Here is a 22,013-nt window from a genome sequence, read left to right as displayed (position 1 = left end):
ACAAAAATGGTGGGCGGAAGCAAGGAATTAAGAGTCTGCATTCAGCTACAATTAACATTTTTTTTTAATAGGAACACAGGAAAATGTTTAGCTTTTTGCTCAAAATCTTTAAACATTTTTCTTGGGAACCGTGCTGCTATTCTTGTTTAGCACTGCAAAAGTGTTAACAGTGGGGATTTAAATGAATAATGAGCTGTGGAGGACAGGAAAATATATGAAGAAATTAGCAGTAGACAAGTGGACGTGGCTTTGGATTATCGGATGGTTAACATTGTGATTTAATGTTTTAGGATCAGGAAAGGAGACAGAACAAAGACAGTTCAGGACACCTCGTCGACGAACGCAGCAGCCCAAAATGCTGAACAGCCCTGAGGACAGCCTGTATTATAACCAGTTAAATGTGAGTTCAAAGTAGCAATAAAGCTCTTTTGCTGACTTTGGGTCCAGATGATAATACCATTATAAATACCTGCCCCAACCTCTCTAGCCCCACCCCCATGCTCTTCTTCTGTCTGTCTTCGTGAACATGTGCTTATGCTCTTTATCTGTTGCTTTCATGTCAGGATGTCTGCCGTCACGGTGAATAATTGATGTGGTTTATCAAAGCCAAGCAAGATGCATGCTTCATCAGGCTCACTTGAGCTCTTTGATCAAAAAAATTATGCTGTGACTTCTGATATTATCAGCATCTGCTTGCATTCAACACAAAATCACTTTGAATTAAAAATTAACGACTTGCTGCTTTGCTGTTGACTGTGTGTTCTTGGCCCTCTCCACAGGGAATCCTAGAATACCAAGGGAGCAAAAGAAAGCCAAGAAAACTTGGGTAAACAGATACTCCTTTAGTTCTTTCCAACTGTAAATAGAGCAGACTATTGTGTCATAGAATTCTGTATTTTTTGTACTTCTATAAATTAGATTAAAGACTCTCTACGAAACAAATCCTTTATTTTGTTTAAAATTATGTGATTGATATTTTAATAGAAAGTACTTTTACATGTGAAAAAGCTATGTTATGTATGCTGATAAGTCACTTGTGATTTTACCTTTTCCCTTCTTTATCACAGCCAAATCAAAGTGCTGGACATTGAGGATGAGTATTACAAATCGCTGTCAGCTATTGAACCTGTCCCAGAGGAAAATGATTTATTGAACCCTCCTCCTCCTATTCCAAGAGGACCAGGTTTTACTCATAGCTAAAAGTGGACTCCATAGGTAATTTAATTATTTTATATTTCTCAGTAAAATCTGACAAGCCATTTTTTTAGTGCCAGGATTTGTAAACCAAACATTGGAACAAGCAGTTATAGTCTGAATGGAATTTTTTAAAAGTAAAACATGACTAGAAATAAGAATCACATAATCCTGGAGAAGTAGTTCATTAATTGTCGTTAAATTTTTGTATAAGGGGGGAAAAACCTATACACCAAAAATTGTTTCTATGAAGTGCTCTATCAATGATTTTTTTTAAATAATTCGACATGTCTCTTGCTGTTTCATTCAAGTCCATCTCCGGTGGGGTTATAATTCTACTTGCAAGTACTAAAATACTCCCAATATCAATCTGCAAGTTTTCAGTCAATTCCATCATTAATTTATTAACAACTTGAGCACTGAAGGGATCTATATTTGTACCATTTTTCCATTAACTACTATGCTGTGAAAAAATTCACTCTGTTTATTGAACATAAAATATAATCAGAAAAACGTGCAGACCAATAGACAATTTCAATAAGCTGTGAATAAATTAGAAACTATCTTTACTTCTGTACAAAATTGTTTCGGTATTTCTCAATTAGTTAAACATGATAACATTAAGAAAGTTATGAAACTGTAAGATGCAGGTGAGCTGCATTTCTTTTGTACCCAGAATTTCTGTGTTGTAACTATTGGTAGGAGCAATAAAAATTGTTGTTTATTTAGAATGGCAGTCGAATTTACAGCAAGTAATAAACCCAGGCTTGCACACCTGTCATTAAAGGAAATTTCCCCCAGTACCTCAGTGTGGGCTCAGGGAACAGCATGGAGGCCTCTTATGTTTGTGGTGTTGGCTTGCAGAGTAACAAATGGGCTGTCCAGGTGTCCTTTGATGCCTTCGGGTCATGATGTGTGCCTGCTACAGCCAATATATAACTGGAAATAATTCAGCTGGTATGCATAGTCCTTCAGAACATAATTCTACAATTTGCACATGTTTACACTTCCCTTTACTGGTGCATTATTTAAACGTTCAAATAATTTTGAAACTCTATAAATTAAAAATATTTAGCTAATACATAGGTCTGGGTGTTTTAATGGTTTAGTTGGGCTCATCAAGGTGAGATATTTCAGGGCTAAGGAATAGAACACTTTTGTTTTGTGTCTTGTCAGCATCAATCCTAGATCAGGTTAGAAGCAAAGTTGAATTATGTGAGACCTGTGCTAATCATCATCTTTCAGATGAGACATTAAGCCTGTTTGGGTGGATATGCAAAACCCCCAAGGGAATTTTTCACAAAAAAGCAGCAAGTTTCCCTGGAAAACATTTATCCTCAACCCACACCATTGAAACAGATCAGCTGGTCATTCATCTCATTACTGTTTATGAAACATCACTGCAAACATTACCTGCTGTATTTGCCTATTAAACAACAGTGACGACACTTCAAAATAATTAATTGTCTGTGAAGTACTTTGAGATACATTGTGGATGTGAAAGGTGCTATCTCTATAACTACAAGTTCCTTCTTCCAATCTTTACTATTACCAGGTCTTGGAAGTACAGAACTTGCACAGTTACCTGCAAACCAAATGTAAAAGTGCAGGACTCACTTAAGACCAGTGGCCAGCAAGTCCACCACATGTCTTTCTGGCTGTTGTTCTTGGAGAGTCACAGCAATTTTATATTTGGTTTGCAGAAGCCTGCACAAATCTCTCACTTCCCAAAACCAACAGCACAAGTGGGGTCTTGTATAATGTACAAGCAGCTTCTATCTTGACAGCTATAAATTAAGAATTTTTATTCATTTAATGTTTGGAATTTCCAAAGTAGAAATAACAAAATGTATTTTTGGAATATCATCTGAGTACATTTTGAGGCCGGTCTAGAGCAGTTTTCTGTTGCCCAGTACTGATGTTACTCACCTTAGTGAGCACAAAATTAAGTTGTGAGTTCTTGCGAATGAATACATTTTAATCTTCATTCAATGTATATCATGTTAATATCCCAAATTAGTCATTTGTTTTCTCTGTTGTTGGATGCATTTTTACAATCTAGTGAACTTCAGCCAGTTAAAAGGAATACGGCTTTGAAGCAGTTAGCAGTTTGTGAAATATTCTATCGCAATTACAAACTTGAAAGAAAGTGTGCAAATAAAAATTCTTACCAATGGTAAATTTCTTATTGCTTATTAACATTTTTTGTGGAAAAAGAAATACAGATCCGATTGTTCCTTTGTTTCCAGTACAAAAAAAATGTATTTAAGTTTCCCCATAACATTTCTTGGTTAAAGAAGCAGCCAAGCAACCTTCTCTCAAATCTCTGAGCCGTTTCTCTAATTTCCCCTTCTTCGCTATTGGCCAAGCACCTCTTTGTGATGCAACAGCTGAGCACAGGAAACTGACATAAGGGAATTACATGTCCTACCAATCACACAGCCGTGCATGCAACTGTAACTGTACTGTAATAAATCACATGCAATCTAAGTGCCATTATTCCGAATAGAAAATCCTGCTGGACAAATGTAAATTTTAAGGACTACTTTTCAAGTTTCATAGTGATTTTTTACTGAAGATTTATTAATTTACATAATGCAGGTCACAGACAAAAAATAAAATGTGTGTGTGTGTCTCTTTCTCTCTCTCTCTTTCTCTTTATATAACTCTCTCTCAGCTTGATTCCCATTCTAAGGAGTGAATTTCCCCCCCGGACCTCCAGTGGCTGGCCAGTGGAACGCGCCGGTCGTTATGCTCAGCGGGAGGCTTAGTCCATTTTGAGACCCGGACTTCATTTGATTCAGGGTGCTGGGCTGCAGCCAGAGTTCAATCACCCTAGGGTAGCCCACCGGCTCTGGGATGCCACAATATCGGGCGGCTCGACTGGCCTCCGGGCCCATCGGGGAAGCTTCGATGTTTGAAGAGGGGGGCAGTAGGAGCAGCAGCGGTCACGGCTGGATTTGTGAAACCTGGCGGAGTAATCCTGCTCTTCCCGTCCCAATAAAAGAAAGAAAAATTCACCCTTGGGGTGCTTTTCAGGCCAGGCTGCATGGTGCACGCTTCGACCAGTTCAGTTCAAAAATGGCAATCGGGGTTCTATTGACATTGTAGAACCTTGATTTGCATTTTAAATGGACCTGCCACATGATTCTGGGGCCACTCCAGCTGTCTAGTGGTCGGCCCCAGTGAATATTGCCATAGTGACAGCAACAATGGGGTGGTAGCTCTTTTCCCACCATTTCCGGGGCACTGCCCTCCCATTTCCACCCTAATTATTTTTGTCTCTCTCTCCGTCTCTCATTGTGGTAGAAATTGGTTTATGCCAAAATTTAGTAATGCTGCACAAAAGAACCAAGTAAAATTGGTCCCCTTGTACCGTGGCAGAGGATGTGCATGAATTTAAAATGTCACACTCGATCCATTTGGAGTAGGCGTCTACTACAACCAAAAACATTTTTCTCAGCCTGCGTAGTCCACATGGATGCGTGACCAAGGCTTGGCGGGCCAGGACCAGGGGCTAAGGGGGGCTTCCCTGGACGCATTGCACAGCTAGGCACACATGTTGCACCTGCAAACACAAAGTTCCAGATCTGCGTCTATCCCTGGCCACCAAACGTGTGACCTGGCAATTGCCTTCATCATGACAATGCCCGGGTGCTCATTGTGGAGTTCTCTGATGAACACCTCTTTGCCCATCTGGGGCATGACTACGCGATTTCCCCACAGTAGGCAATCGGCCTGAATTGAGAGTTCATCCCTGCGCCTGTGAAATGGTTTAAATTCCTCAGGGCATGCCACATACGTGGCTGCCTAGTCCCCATTCAGTACATATTTCTTGACTAAAGACAATTGCAGATCTCTATTTATCCAGACTTTAATCTGACGGACTGTCACGGGTGAACCTTCACTTCTGAAAGCTTCAACAGCCATGACCATCTCAGCAGCATGCTCGGTAGCCCCCTTAGTGGTGGCTAGTGGGAGCCTACTGAGTGCATCGGCGCAGTTTTCGGTGCCCGGTCTGTGCCAAATTGTATAGTCATAGGCGGCTAACGTGAGTGCCTACCTCTGTATGCGGGCCGATGCGTTTGCATTTATGGCCTTGTTGTCAGCCAAAAGGGACGTTAGGGGTTTGTGATCTGTCTCCAGCTCAAATTTCCTGCCAAACGGGTACTGGTGCATTTTCTTTACCGCATATACCCATGCAAGCGCCTCCTTTTCTACCATCCCGTAGCCCCTTTCTGCCTGGGACAGACTTCTAGAGGCATAAGCTACCGGTTGTAACTGACCCTTGGCATTGACATGTTGCAACACACACCCGACACCATAGAACGACGCATCGCACGTTAACACAAGTTTCTTACATGGGTCATATAGCGTTAACAGATTGTTGGAACATAACAAATTGCATGCTCTATTAAAAGCCCTTTCCTGGCTGTCCCCACAGACCCATTCATGACCTTTGTGTAGGAGCACGTGTAGCGGCTCTAGCAGCGTGCTCAATTTGGGAAGAAAGTTCCCAAAATAGTTCAGGAGCCCCAGGAATGAACGCAGCTCCATCGTGTTACGGGGTCTGGGTGTTCTCTGGATCGCTTCCGTCTTGGACACAGTAGGGCTGATCCCATCTGCTGCTACCCTCATCCCCAGGAATTCTACCTCTGGAGCTAGGAAGACGCACTTCGCCTTTTTCAGTCGCAGCCCTACCCGGTCCAGTCTGCGTAGCACCTCCTCCAGGTTGTGGAGGTGTTCTTCAGTATCGCAACCCATGATGAGGATGTCATCTTGAAAAACCACCATCCCTGGAATCGACTTGAGGAGGCTTTCCATATTTCGTTGGAAGATCACGGCGGCGGAGCAAATCCCGAACGGACATCCGTTGTACTCAAACAACCCCTTGTGTGTCGTGATGGTGGTCAGCTTCTTCGACTCACTCGCCAGCTCCTGAGTCATGTAAGCTGAGGTCAGGTCCAATTTTGAAAAAAGTTTGCCACTGGATAGCGTCGCAAAGAGGTCCTCCGCTCTCGGTAGCGGGTACTAGTCTTGGAGTGACACCCGATTGATGGTGGCCTTGTAATCACATATCCTGACCGACCCATCCGCCTTGAGCACCGGCACAATCGGGCTCGCCCAGTCACTGAATTCGATTGGCGAGATGATGCCTTCCCTCAGCAGGCGGTCCAATTCGCCTTCTATCTTTTCCCACATCATGTACGGCACCACTCTGGCCTTGTGGTGTACTGGCCTGGCGTCCGGGTTTATGTGAATCACTACCTTGGCCCCCATGAAAGTGCCAATGCCGGGTTGAAACAGTGAGTCAAATTTGTCCAGGATCTGTGAGTATGATACTCGCTCCACAGAGGAAATTGCATTGACATCGTCCCATTTCCAGTTCATGACAGCAAGTCATCTCCTCCCCAGTAGTGCGGGACCGTCCCCCGGGACAATCCAGAGTGGCAACCTGTTCTCCGAACCTTTGTGGGTCACAAATATCGTGGCGCTGCCTAGCACCGGAATGATCTCCTTTGTGTAAGTCCGTAGCTGTGCATCAATCGGCAATAATTTTGGCCTCCTGGCCTTGGACGCCCACAACTTTTCAAACTGTTTGATACTCATCAGGGACTGGCTGGCCCCCGTGTCGAGCTCCATTGATACTGGGATGCCATTGAGGAGCACTTTCATCATTATCAGTGGCGTCCTGGTGTATGAACTGTATATGTGCTCCACATGAACTCGCTGAACTTCAGCTTCCAGCGATTTCCCCCAGCGTTAATTTCTGCAATTTCTGCAGGTATTTTGCTCACCTCTGCAAACTCCGGCTGAGTGTGTGCCTCCACACCTCCAACATGAGCTGTTGTTGGAAACAAAAGGCCCCTTGTCAGTCGATCGTCTCTGACTGCCTCTGTGACAGTCCTTAAGTGCCCCAGTAACAGGTGTTGATGGCCCCATTACTGGCTGCATTGTGCCTTGCAATGGCGTGAATCGCCATTCGGCTAGCCATTGTCTCTGCCGAACTCCCCCTCTGGGCTCGACTACATGTTGGGGCATGTCCAATTGCCCTTGTCTGCCTGGAGAACTGTGTGCTGCTTTAACAATGTTGGTTCTCTGTCCCAACCATTCCTTAACACAGTACCTCTCGTCTGTTCTGCTAGTGGCCATGCTCGCGTGGTTTAAATCCCAGTTTCTCGTCGCCATTGATACATCCTTACTATACACTATAGATGCACACGAGGCCCATGCTTGAGAGAAGGTCAGTCTGTGACCTGTCCTTTGTTCCATAGCACTCAAGTGATGAAGGTGGGTGGAGCTTCCCCTTTTATACCTGAAGGTCCAGGTTCGGAGTGTCTCCCACAAGTTCAAAAGGATGGAGTACAAAAGCGGAGAGGTCCTTCTGCAACTGTATAGGGTATTGGTGAGGCCGCACCTGGAGTACTGCGTGCAGTTTTGGTCACCTTACTTAAGGAAGGATGTACTAGCTTTGGAGGGGGTACAGAGACGATTCACGAGGCTGATTCCGGAGATGAGGGGGTTACCTTATGATGATAGATTGAGTAGACTGGGTCTTTACTCGTTGGAGTTCAGAAGGATGAGGGGTGATCTTATAGAAACATTTAAAATAATGAAAGGGATAGACAAGATAGAGGCGGAGAGGTTGTTTCCACTGGTTGGGGAGACTAGAACTAGGGGGCACAGCCTCAAAATACGGGGGAGCCAATTTAAAACCGAGTTGAGAAGGAATTTCTTCTCCCAGAGGGTTGTGAATCTGTGGAATTCTCTGCCCAAGGAAGCAGTTGAGGCTAGCTCATTGAATGTATTCAAGTCACAGATAGATAGATTTTTAACCAATAAGGGAATTAAGGGTTACGGGGAGTGGGCGGGTAAGTGGAGCTGAATCCACGGCCAGATCAGCCATGATCTTGTTAAATGGCGGAGCAGGCTCGAGGGGCTAGATGGCCTACTCCTGTTCCTAATTCTTATGTTCTTATGTTCACTACCTAGTGGTCATTGTTCTCACAGTGTGCAACTTGTCAGTTTATACATGGGTTACAATGCTGGTTGAATACATGATAAAATATGTAATAGCAGTGACAGAATTGGTCCAAGTCAGCACGGATTTATGAAAGGGAAATCATGCTTGACAAATCTTCTAGAATTTTTTGAGGATGTAACTAGTAGAGTGGACAAGGGAGAACCAGTGGATGTGGTGTATTTGGACTTTCAAAAGGCTTTTGACAAAGTCCCACACAAGAGATTAGTATACAAAATTAAAGTACATGGTATTGGGGGTAATGTATTGACATAGATCGAGAACTGTTTGGCAGACAGGAAGAAAAGAGTAGGAATAAACGGGTCCTTTTCAGAATGGCAGGCAGCTGTTAATGATTTAGACAAAGGAATTGAATGTAATATCTCCAAGTTTTCAGATGACACTAAGCTGGGTGGCAGTGTGAGCTGTGAGGAAGATGCTAAGAGGCTGCAGGGTGACTTGGACAGGTTAGGTGAGTGGGCAAATGCATGGCAGATGCAGTATAATATAGATAAATGTGAGGTTATCCACTTTGCTGGCAAAAACAGGAAGGCAGAATATTATCTGAATGGTGACAGATTAAGAAAAGGGGAGGTGCAACAAGACTTAGGTGTCATCGTACGGCAGTCATTGAAAGTTGGCATGCAGGTACAGCAGGTGATGAAGAAGGCAAATGGCATGTTGACCTTCACGGCGAGAGGATTTGAGTATAGGAGCAGGGAGGTCTTACTGGAGTTATAGGGCCTTGGTTAGTCCACACCTTGAATATTGTGTACAGTTTTGGTCTCTTAATCTGAGGAAGGACATTCTTGCTATTGAAGGAGTGCAGCGAAGGTCCACCAGACTGATTCCCGGGATGCCAGGATTGACATATGAAGATAGACTGGATCGATTAGGCTTATATTCACTGGAATTTGGAAGAATGAGAGAGGATCTCATAGAAACATATAAAATTCTGACGGGATTGGACAGATGTAGGAAGTATGTTCACGATGTTGGGGAAGTCCAGACCAGAGGTCACAGTCGAAAGATAAGGGGTAAGCCATTTAGGACTGGGATGAGGAGAAATGTTTTCACTCAGAGAATTGTGAACCTGTGGAAATTTCTATCACAGAAAGTTGTTGAGGCCAGTTCGTTAGATATATTCAAAAGGGAGTTAGATGCGGCCCTTACGGCTAAAGGGATCAAGGGGTGTGGAGAGAAAGCAGGAATAAGGTACTGAAGTTGCATGATCAGCCATGATCATATTGAATGGTGGTGCAGGCTCGAAGGGCTGAATGGCCTGCTCCTGCACCTATTTTCTATGTTTCTATTATCAGGATGCAAGCAGCTGCTAGGGGCACTAGTCACGCCCCATGAGATTGACATCGATGAAGATCAGCCATTAGGGACATTGGCATGAGACCCACGGTAAATCTGGGAGTGATGGGTCAAGCGGTGGCCAGCAGCAGGCCACAATTGCACTGTGGAGCTAAGAGGCGCTCTCCTGTTACTCCTGCTTCCACAATTTTAAGTTTTTAACTTGCATTTTTGGCAGCAGCCTCTAGCGGCCTCTTTATGGACCACTGGCTTGGCTGTTTCATAGCCCGAGAAAACTTGAGTACAACATGCACAGCGCCTGCTGTGGTCAGACACTATCCAGTTTATCAAAGGGACATAAAAATGAGCATTGGGCTCTCCTTTTGCAAAAGCAATGGGCCTAACGCTCGTTTCAGACAAGCATTCGGGACAGCTAAGGGGCACCTTAAGCAATATGGCAACCAACACACTTTTTGTCTGTTTATGTCACATATGATCAGTGTCAAAAATTGGTAGGTTGTTGAACAGTTGTGTGTTTGAAAAACTGGCGAAGCGAGATACAATTTCGCCCTGTCTTTCTGCTATTTTCTGTTCTTTCTGCTTTCCTTTCTCTCTGTCTCTGTCTGACACAAACCTAGATTTTCCAATAAATCCTATTAACACATTTATAATGTCAAAAGGAAAATATAGATTATTTTTTCTTGACTTCTCTGAATCTACCTGTCTCTGAATCTTTCTCATTCATTCTGTCTACCTCTTCCATAAATTTGTTCTTCCCATTCATAGAATAATAGAATCATAGATATTTACAGCATGGAAGGAGGCCATTTCGGCTTATCGTGTCCGCGTCGGTCGACCAAGAGCTATCCAGCTTAAATCCCACTTTCCAGCTCATGATCTGTAGCCCTGTCTCCTCTCTTTTTATGGTTTCCACTTACTGTGTGTGGATGTCTGTCATACAGTTTCTGAATCTGTGGCTGGAATTTTCCAGGGTGTCAGCGGGTAGGATCGTTGGCGCATCAGGTGGGAAAGTGTTTTTTTTACACTAGGTCAAAAACCCACTGTCAACCCGCCGCTACGCGCCTTTCCCAATGTCAGGTCTGTTAGCGCTGAGCAGACCTGACAGGCAATGGCGGGTGACCCAATTAAACTCATTATAATGTACTTACCAGACCCTTAATAGGTTTTTTTTACCTTACTTTTTAACTTTAACTTCATGGCCATGGGAACCATGCTATTCGGTGACCATGTCTGTCAACCTGAGGCATGAGTTCCATAGCCATTGCTCCAGCTGATTACTTGATAGCTTCAGATGTACAGTAAAATCTCCCACCTGACAGAGATCACTTTCCTCAGCCACAAGCTGTTCCTCATTGCATTTCCACAAGTCTTTCCACAAATCTCCATCCAGTCTCATCTCATTGCCTCTCTCACCATTGACAGATCACTTCTGTCTTCTCTACTTCACCTGCTATCTATTCCATCAATATGGGTGCCATTTATACTGCCTCACCTTGGTCCTCAGAATCTGACCACGATGAGCCCCAACACTGGCAGCACCAACAACAACATCAATCTTCTTCTCAATGTCCTGATGTTGCACAGGACACAGGGCATCAGCATCCAACCACATTGCTGCCCAGGAGGCCAGGGGTGACCTCAGCATAGCTAGATTTAGTTAACTTTATGCTGTACACCCGTGAGGTACCGTTATGACTCACCATTCATTGGAACTCACTTAGCCATTTCCAAAGCTGCACACAAATCTGACCAAGACCGGAAAGTCTTGAAAATAAAGATTTCACTGTTTGACAGCACATTAATAGAAATTTTACATAAACATTGGATAAAACACCCAAGTGGCTATACTTGTGTGTTATTAGTTGGTATGGTTGCACTTGGATGAGGATGAGTGAGAGGGGTAGGTAGTGAGATGGGGATGCGAAAGGCACAGCAGGAGGAGATTGAGTGTGGCTTTGTACTAATGTTTCATGAACTAATTAGATCATTTAAACATTTATGGCACTTCACCCAGGTCCTCCTGACAACATCCCTGCTTGTGACCTCCTGTGCAATGTGCAACCAGGCTATTTTGGTCTCCTGGGGAGGTTTGTTCTGCCCGTTGGAAGGGAAGAGGACCCCTCTGCATGCAGTGACTCCCTCCATAAGCATATGAAGGGAATCATGGGAGAATCTAGGTGCAGCCTTCTGCCTCTGTGCAGTGAATGTCAGTGGTTGCAGCACTGTAGAACACTGACAGCACAAATATCAAAAGAAAGTCGACCAAGGTCTCTTTAAGGAAACCAGCTGATGACTCTGTCCGCCCACCCAATCTCCAACCTCTCTTTCCTCTCCAATGTCCTTGAACGTGTTCTCGCTTCCTAAATCTATGCCCATCTTTCCCACAATCCCATGTTTGAATCCCTCCAATCCGGTTTCCGTGTCTGCCACAGTACCGAAACGACTCTCATCAAAGTCACAGATGACATCCTTTGTGACTGTGACAAAGGCAAACTATCCCTCCTCGTCTTTCTTGACTTGTCTGGAGCCTTTGACATAGTTGACCACTCTATCCTTCTCCAACGCCTCTCCACCGTCATCCAGCTGGGTGAGACTGCACTTGCCTGGTTCCATTCTTATCTATCAGAGAATCACCTGCAACGGCTTCTCTTCCCACCCCTATATCATTACCTCTGGTGTCCCCCAAGGATCTATCCTTGGACCCCTCCTATTTCTCATCTACATGTTGCCCCTTGGCGACATCATCTGAAAACACAGCATCAGTTTCCACATGTACGCTGATGACACCCAGCTCTAGCTCGCTACCATTTCTCTCAACCCCTCCATGGTCTCTAAATTGTCAGACTGCTTGTCCGACATCCAGTTCTGGATGAGCAGAAATTTTCTCTAATTGAATATTGGGAAGACTGAAGCCATTGTTTTTGGTTCCCTCCACAAATTTCGTTCCCTAACTACTGACTCCATCCTTCTCCCCAACTCCTGCCTGAGGCTGAACCAGATTTGATGTCATATTTGACCCTGAAATTAGCTTTCGATCACATATTCACAGCATAACTAAGGCCGCCTATTTCCACCTCCGTTACATCGCCTGTCTCTGCCCTTGCCTCAGCTCATCCACTGCTGAAGCCCTCACCCATGCCTTTGTTACCTCTAGACTTGACTATTCCAACGCACTCCGAGCTGGCCTCCCACATTCTGCCCTACGTAAACTCGATCCAAAACCCGGCTGCCCATGTTCTAACTCACACCAAGACCCACTCACTCATCACCCCTGTGGTCGGTGACCTATATTGGCTTCCGGTTAAGCAACGCCTCGATTTCAAAATCCTTATTTTCAAATCCCTCCATGGCCTCGCCCCTCTCTATCTATGTAATCTCCTCCAGCCCACAAACCCCTGAGATGTCTGCGCTCCTCTAAGTCTGCCCTCTTGAGCATCCCTGATTATAATCGATCAACTATTGGTGGCCGTGCCTTCTGTTGCCTAGGCCCTAAGCTCTGGAACTCCTTTCCGAAACCTATCTGCCTTTCTAACTCTCTTTCCTCCTTCAAGACGCTCCTTAAAAAATACCTCTTTGACCAAGATTTATTGGCCTGCACTATTTTCTACTTATGCGACTCAGTGCCAAATTTTTTATCTCATAATACTCCTGTGAAGCACCTTGGGACATTTCACTACATTAAAGGCTCTATATAAATACAAGTTGTTGTTGTTGTTGAATGATGTCACCAGACCTCCTGCTTCTAATTGGGCCAGGTAACGTGCTAGGCAGGCTTAAAAAGCTCCATCAATGTCATCATCATCATAGGTGGTCCCTCGAGCAAGGATGACTTGCTTCCACAGTAAGTTCACAGATGTTTCAGTGAAGGACCCGATGTTCCAGTCCTGAACTCCAATTGAGGGGGTGGAAGATGCCTGTGCGTGGATTTTTTTAATGTGTGGTGACCATTGCACATCAACCACCACACGAGCGTGACAGAGCTAGGCCTTTATTCAGTGGCAAGGATTGAACCAGGATGGCTGGAGACATGCTCTGCTGCACAGACCTAGTGTGCACACATATCGCAGTGTGGGCAGGCCCGTGCTACCCCTGGACCCTTGGCTCTTCTGGGCCCCGTACCCTTATTCGCCGCACCTCCGCCATGATGTTCCAGGGCCCGGCGCTCCAGCTCTATTTATAGCCCCTACCTGCGGTGGTCTTCTCACACAGGTCAGTGCAGCTTACGATGTTCCAGGGCCATCAATGTAAATTAATTTTAGACAGCGGGATGGAGCCAACAGCTGGGCCGCGACCTGCCACCGACATCACCCACCCCAGACCCACCCAAGGAAGTAAAATCCCAGCCTGTGTTTCTGTATCTGTCTTTTTTTCTGTTCCTTTCTTTGTGTATATACTTATCGCACACTTTCTTCATTCTTATTTGTTTTGTGATTTTTTTTTTACCTTTTGCTTTTGATTTGCATTATTTCGTCTGATCTATTACACCTTTATCTGTCTCTGTGTTCTCTTCTGAATCAACTTCTAATGTGCTATTGAAATTCATGCAGACTACATAATAGTCGCTGAACTTCAAAGTAACATGTTGTATGTGAAGTGTTTTGAGATGTGATAAAGCATTATATAAATATTCGTCTTTCTTTTACTTCTCACATTTAATTTCCCAGTCTTAGCTCCATAGAGTGCTCAGAAGTGAGATAGATTTAAATCTAAACGAGCAGCGAGGGTGAACAGGCGGGATCTCAGCGTGTCACTGGGCTCAGAGGTGCCGAGAGCTTGAGGTCAGGCAGAACAGAGCGGCTGAGCAAATAGTAACTGCCCTTAGGAGAAAAAAAGTTTTTGTAAAAGTAGAAAGTTCAAAATAAAAGTAGAAGAAGGAATTTTAGAAAATAAGGAAGTGGTGTAACAAAATAATGGGAAGTATAGATAGAGTAAAACATGTTTTTAAATAGTTGCCATGTGTATTTTTGTGCATTATTTCTCATTGTTTACCTTGACTTCTGCAGCCATTGACATAGTTGACCATATTGTCCTCTTACAATGCTTCTCTTCAGTTGTCTGCCTCAGTGGGTCTGCCTTTCCTTAGTTCCACTCTTAACTCTGCCAATCCCTGGAGACCCCAAGGATCCATCTTTTGCTCCCTCAGCTTCCTCATTTAGATGTTGCAACATCATACAAAGAATTTGATCAACTTCGACATGTATACTGATGACACCCAGATCTACCTCTCCTCCACCACCTTTCTCAATCTCTTCACTGCCTCTATGCTGTCAGAATTCTTGTCCAACATCCAATCTTCGATGAATTTTAACTTGCTCAAGCTAAATTTGGGATACCAAAGCTACTTCCATTGGTCCTGCCATATTCTCCATTAACTCTATTACCCTCTCAGCAACTTTCTCAAAATTGTTCAGACTGTTCGCATCTTTGGTGTCCTGGTTGATCCTGAACTGAGGTTTCAACCCCATGCCCTCGCTATCACAAAGAACATTTCTGTAAGATCACCTGCATCCGCCCCACTTCAGCCTATCCACTGCTGAAACTCTCATGTATGCATTTATTAATGACAGACTCAATTACTTTAATTATCTCCTTGATTGCTTCCCAATTTCCACCTCCGTAAAGTCCAGCTATCCAAAATTATGCTGCATACGTCCTATCACACTCCAAGTTCTGCTCACCCATCACATCTATGCTCATTGACTGACATTGGCTTCCAGTCCCCAAACATCTCAAAGTTAAAATTCTCATCCTCGTGTGTAACTCCCCTCATCCCTCCCTAACTCTGTGACCTCTTCTAGCCCTACAACTCTCCCCAAACATTCTGCTTCTTTCAATCCATCCCATTGTAAATCTCTCTCCAACTGCCCCTCCATTGGTGGCTGCTGCCTGTTGCTACATTGATCCCACTCTATGGAATTCCCTCCTTAAAACTCTTTTTCTCTCCACCTCTCTTTCCTTTTCTAAGATCCTCCTTGGACACCATCTCTTTGATCAAGCTTTTGGCTATCCCTGTTAATTTCTCCTTTGGTCCGGCATCCATTTTTCTGACACCTCTGAGTAGCATCGTGGAACATTTTCTGTGTTAAAGGAGCTATACATTGGAATTTGATTCGTCAATAGTGAATGTATGACCATGTGGTTCGCATGGACCAGTCAGGAACACCAGAAATGTCTACAGCCATCAGTATTACATTCTTACAGACATATGACTTTGAATAATACAGATTATTACATCAATAATAAATGTAGCGAATTAATATTATATGGTCTTTGAGACCTACCTCAGGTTAGCAAGTTAAATCTTACGATATAGTATTGCACACTGCTGTGTTACAAATAGTGCACTTTCAGGGTCCAAATATTTACCAATTTTTTCATCAAGTCACACATTTTTCTAATTTTCCCTCTTTTTAAATTGTTGCTTTTATTCTCTGCTCGGAGGTGGCACTTGCTCTATGTGCATTGAAAATAATTCTGTCTCCTGAAGCATAGTCACTTCAATTAACTTAAATAGTCATTTGATAACATGGGAAGAAAACAGAAGATCTTGTGTGGTGCACCATGTACAAGAACCCCAAGAGGTTTTCAGGATGTATAAGAAACCAAAAACTGGTGAAGGAGATCTCAAGGAACTTGTAGTTGTACATTGCTTTTGTTAACTCAAGTAAAAATATCGCATTATTGTTTTTTATTTCAACCAAACTTTTATTTTTTATATTTTTCTTAATTGATTTTTGCATGCTTTTGAAAATAATGGTTGAAAAATTTCTGGAAAAGTTGAGGCATTAAAACTGAAACTGTAGATCTTTAGTTACAGCCTATACATTTCTGAGTTTGGACTGCTTTAATTAGTTTATTTTTGATCATTTGCTGATTGCCTATGTTTCAAGTTATAACTACACAGGGTCCACCATTTACAGCTCTTTATATGTGTGAGCATGTATTAACTGATACATCATACACCGACGTGCCTCAGTAACTCCTGATAAGCAGATCATCAGAGCCTTATTGAGCCGGTTATTGGGAACACCTGGGGCCAAGCTTTTCAGAAAAATGACTTCCTGCCTGTGTGGCCTGGTAACCATATGAACAAAGGAAAGCAACAAATAGGTCTATCAGTCTGCTGTTTTATGTTTCTTTCACTTTGTGGCAAATTTAGTTGCTGACTAATGTGGACCTCATGTTCTATTTTGACAGCATGATCTGCACTATACAATTCTGATCTGTTTAGTATAAAGCAATCTGTTCAGGTCTGTAACACTTTCTCATTTCACTTCCTTCTCAGTATAAATAAAAGATTACTAATGCTTTCATAGTGGCTCACAAGCATTATCCTATTCCAAACTATGATAATGCTTGACACTATGGAAACTAGAGTAGCAGAAACAGCAAACAGATGTGTTAAATTACAGTTGTTTGAAGAGATATGCAAAAATATGTTATTTAACAGGCCATGTTAATAAAATGATTAAGGCTCAGAAGTAAGGAATAAAAGAGAAAGAGAATAGAATCAGAGCATCAAAGACTTCTTAATGACATGAAATGCCATTAGGATGTTGTGTCTTTTGTTTCAGCTTCCTCACACCTGCAATTTGTTGCATCCTAATCCTCTTTTCACACATTTGAATTGCTTTAATTTGCATTGACACACAGTAGTGAAAAGTAAAAAGCTTGGGAACTTAAAATGATGACCATTTGCAATAAAATGTATGTACCATTCTGGTCTGATGGTCAGGCACGTTCCTGTATGCACTACACAGTAAATCCGGTACTTATCCAAGATAAGTGTTTCAAATACCCACATTTTCCATGTCTTTATTTGACTGTTTGAGAAGGGAGGCAATTTTGGCAGGGGTGAAGGGAGTAATGGAAATTGGGAGGAGTAGGTCTATGGCAGCTGAGTCCGTGGCAGGAGCTGTAGGAGTTTCTGAATAAATCAGAGCGTGAAATTTAGATTAGCCCACTGCAGGCTATCAGTAGAAGGGGGTAACGAAAGAGTTGGCTTGGCTAAAGGTGTAACCTGTTTCTTTTGGCCCCTAAAATCTTTAAACAGATGGTGTGACCAGCTGCCTCTTTCAGCCATTTAACTCTAAGTTGGTAATAGTTTGGAAAGATTATGTGTAGTGAATTTTAGTGCAATTAAAAAAAAACAATGAAGCTATCATATTGTTGCTTTGCCAAAGATCTAAAAATTGAAAACAAGCTGTAAAATAAAATATTGGATAAAATTAATTTGTATAAAATGTTTTATATTTAAAAATAGTATTTGTGGATTTAATCATATTTAATCATTTTAAAACTATTTATCACAGCTACACCAGCAGTATGAGCAAACATGTCTGGCCAAAATATTTTACTTCTATTCAGGGATTAACGAGTGTGCAGTTTTGCTGGTATAACGCTTTGTATTATAATGCTGCTTTGAAAGACAGTCCAGGTGTCAACAGCACTACTGAAATCTAAATAAGGTGGTTTTGCTAACACAAGAGATGCAGACTATTACCTCTGGGCATAGAAGTGTCATTGGCAACAATCGTAAACATTTACTGCAAGTGACACCATTTTTTTTTGGCTTGCAAGTGTGCTTAGGTATACCAGTCAGTGATGTGGTTTCCATTGGGTAGGTCCCACAGTCAGAAATCTAAAGCCAGTTTTTTTTTTTTGCAGATGTTTTTCTAATCTAATTTCTACAAAGTCTCTAAGAACATATTTAATACAGATTATGTACTGTAACACACATTTCACAATGCTTACAGGTAAATGCAGTGCAGCATCATACATAGTTTTACAATTCTATAAGTTAGAGTAATGGGTGCTTTGTGACAGGGCTGGGGTCATCCCTATTTTATATTCATAAGCTATCTTAAAGTTGTTTTTTTTACTGCATAGTGGTTAACGTGGAGTCTTTTTTTAAGTGAGAGACAAATTAATTTTGTTGTATAAAATGCCAACTCTGAAAATTTCAGAAGTATTTCAGCACTGAAGTAAAATATGTGGTAGAATTATCTTCTGACTACTAAATAGGGCTATGATTTTTTAGTAGTTTTCCATGATGTCATCTCTCTATCATTATGTATACAAATCCAGGGTAATGTTAACCTAACTCGCCCGGCAGTACATGGATGGAATAAAATTGACCGCCCATTTCACACCCCATCCGATTTTACACTCAACTGAAGTCCATAGAGAGTAAAATCAGACAGGGTGCAAGATGGGTGGTGACCCAATCATATCAGCTTACAATGGGATGGGTTAAGATAAAATTACCCCCATAATCATTAGTTGGGAGTGGTTCAGTCCACTGACCCTTCCATATTTTATTTGTGCCGTGTTGTATTTGATAGAAACATAGAAATCTACAGCACAGACGGAGGCCATTTCGGCCCATCGTGTCCGTGCTGGCCGACAAAGAGCCACACGGCCCTCAGTCAGCAGTCCTGAAGGTTACATATAACCTATGAACAATGGGGGAAAGGTAAAGAGCACCCAGCCCAACCAGTCTGCCTCACAGAACTGCGACAACCTTTACACCAAAACATTCTACACTTCACCCCAACCGGAGCCATGTGATCTCCTGGGAGAGGCAAATTACATTATGCTATGCAGGTGGCCTAAACTTAAATGGTTATCGCACCTTTAAGATTTACTCAGCTCCTTCAGTAGTTTCTGCTTTGATATCCCATTTATGTTGGGTTGCAATTAAATTTTAGCATCAGAGCAACACTAAAGTTGCAGTATAAATGGGAGCCAGAACTCAACCGCTCCTACCAACCACATTCTTTAAACACGTAAGCCTTAAAATTAGAGATCGCTAAAGAACTGTTGGAGCCACAGCCGCCGAAATTGATGAAGAAGGGAGAAAGGGACAGGCCGAGTAATTACAGGCTGTCAGTCTAACCTCAATGGTGGGAAAATTATTGGAAAAAGTACTGAAAAACAGGATAAATCTACATTTGGAAAGGCAAGGATTAATTAGAGACAGTCAGAACAGATTTGTTAAGGTAGTGCGCACGATGTAGTGTATACGGACTTTAGCAAAGCCTTTGATAAGGTCCCACATGGTAGACTTGTCATGAAGATTAAAGCCCATGTGATCCAGGGCAAAGTGGAATGTTGGATCCAAAATTGGCTTGGCGGTAGGAAGCAAAGGGTAATGGTCAATGGATGTTTTTGTCACTGGAAGGATGTTTCCAGTGGGGTTCCGCAGGGCTCAGTACTGGTCCCTTGCTTTTTGTGGTATATATCAACGATTTAGATTTAAATATAGGGAGTATGATTAAGAAGTTTGCAGATGACACTAAAATTAGCTGTGTAGTTGATAATGAAGTCGTGGGCTGCAGGAGGATATCAATCTACTAGTCAGGTGGGCAGAGCAGTGGCAAATGGAATTTAATTCCGAGAAGTGTGAGGTAATGCACTTTGGGAGGACTAATAAGGAAAGGGTATAGACATTAAGCAGTAGGCTTAGATGATAATAGTGTAGATGAACAAAAGGATCTTGGAGTGTTTGTCCACAGAACTCTTTTTGGGAGGAAACTTAAAACATTAAATCGTGGCCCCCCGATCTGGGGGACACACCAAACATTTTCAATGCCCTTTTTTGTGGGTTTTTTTGGGGTTTTTTTGTGGGTTTTTTTGGGCATTAAAATCATTTTTTTTTTCTCCAAGTGCCCCCTATAAAAGGGGAGGGGGACACTAAAAACACCGGCAATTAAAACAAATTAAACTTTAAAACATAAAATCAAATTAAAATTTGGTTGCCGGGCGTGATGATGCACTCCAGTCCCTCCGGCGCCCACCTCTCGCGGAAGGCTGCGAGCGTACCGGTGGACACCGCGTGTTCCATCTCCAAGGACACCCTGGCGCGGATGTACGCGCGGAAGAGAGGCAGGCAGTCAGGCTGAAGGACCCCCTCGACCGCCCGCTGCCTGGACCGGCTGATGGCACCCTTGGCCGTGCCCAGGAGCAGTCCTACGAGGAGGTCCTCGGACCTACCCGCTCCCCTCCGCACAGGGTGCCCAAAGATCAGGAATGTGGGACTGAAGTGCAGCCAGAATTTCAGGAGCAGCCCCTTTAAATAATAAAACAGGGGCTGCAACCTCGTGCATTCGGTAAAAACATGGAACACGGACTCTTCCAGACCGCAGAAATTGCAGGCGGCCTGGGAGCCCGTGAACCGGCTTAAAAATTTATTGCACGGCACTGCTCCGTGCACCACCCTCCAGGCCAAGTCCCCGATAAATAGTGGGAGGACTCCCGCGTAGAGTGCCCTCCATCGGGGACCCCCGCCTCCTCCGGACGGCAAGATGGTATCCGGACGGCAGGTGAGGATGGCAAAGTTGAGAGTGTGCAGGAGCAGCCCGTACAGGAAACCCCTCCGCGCGGAACTGAAAGGCACGGAGGGGATTTCCCAGAGGCGGCTCAAGTTGTGAGGCGCCGGCTCCCGAGGGAGGTTCCGGGGTTTGGCGCCGATGAGGAATTCCGTCCGGATGGACGGGGGTCAGTTCGGACGGGATCTCCCCACGTGCTTGAGCCTCCTCGATGCACCTAACGGAGTTGGAGCCCAGAGCTGTTTTTAGCGACTCGATGGCATTGGCCGCGTGCCGGACGTTGGCCGAATTTAGGCGCCGCGCCAGCGTGTCCGGCGCCATCCAGCCCGCTCCTCCGCCATGAGCAGGTCCCTGACCCTGGTCACCTCACCAGTCACAGCCCTCTCGTCCGACCGCCATCTAAAACCTCGGTTGTGGAGGTACGGATTCCCGAGCAGCGGCTCCTGCAGGACGGCCGCCACTCCAGCCGGTGGAGAGCTGCGCTTGGTGGAGACTTTGTTCCAGACCCTGATGAGTTCCTTGTAAAAGACAGGCTGCTCCTGGAAGGCGGTCCTGACGCCCCCCGAGCTCACAAACAGGAGCTGCGTGTCGTAGTTGAGGCCGTGCTGCTGGCGGAAGAAATACGTTGCCAGAGCACGCCACCTAGGAGGGGGCTCGATGTAAAGGTATCTCTGCAGGGTCTGAAGACGGAAAATCGCGAGCTGGGTGCTGACGCACACCAACGACTGACCGCCCTCCCCAAGCGGGAGACTCAAGACCACGGCAGAGACCCAATGCTTCCTGTTGTTCCAGAAGAAGTCCACCAGCTTTTTCTGTATCTTGGCGACAAACGCAGGGGGAGGGGTTAAAGTGACCAGCCGGTACCACAACATGGCGGCCACCAGCTGGTTTATGACTAGCGCTCGACCCCTGTAGGACAGCACTCGGAGCAGTCCTGTCCAGCGCCCTAGGCGAGCGGCGACCTTGGCCTCCAGCTCTTGCCAGTTCGCCGGCCAGGCTTCCTCGTCGGGGCTAAGGTAGACTCCCAGATAGAGGAGATGGGTCGTGCTCCAGGCAAAAGGCCTGAACTCCTCCGGCAGGGAGTCCACCCGCCACTGACCCACCAGGAGTCAGGAACATTTCTCCCAGTTGATCCTGGCGGAGGATGC

At 44.2% G+C, this 22,013-nt stretch overlaps 1 protein-coding gene across 1 annotated transcript in view; it reads left to right on the top strand.

Moving 5' to 3' along the window:
• The window catches only part of myo3b (myosin IIIB), an 839,677-nt gene that overhangs the window by 781,198 nt on the left and 36,466 nt on the right, over window positions 1-22,013 (top strand). Inside the window, exons 32-34 of the mRNA XM_070874695.1 lie at window positions 291-400; window positions 780-826; window positions 1,068-1,215. Coding sequence (XP_070730796.1) covers window positions 291-400; window positions 780-826; window positions 1,068-1,200 — 290 coding nt within the window. The 3' untranslated portion in view covers window positions 1,201-1,215. The remainder of the gene's footprint in view (window positions 1-290; window positions 401-779; window positions 827-1,067; window positions 1,216-22,013) is intronic.

The sequence above is a fragment of the Pristiophorus japonicus genome, chromosome 3 (genome assembly GCF_044704955.1).
Source record: "Pristiophorus japonicus isolate sPriJap1 chromosome 3, sPriJap1.hap1, whole genome shotgun sequence".
Classification (NCBI taxonomy): domain Eukaryota; kingdom Metazoa; phylum Chordata; class Chondrichthyes; family Pristiophoridae; genus Pristiophorus; species Pristiophorus japonicus.
This window is presented reverse-complemented; position numbering and strand designations above follow the sequence as displayed.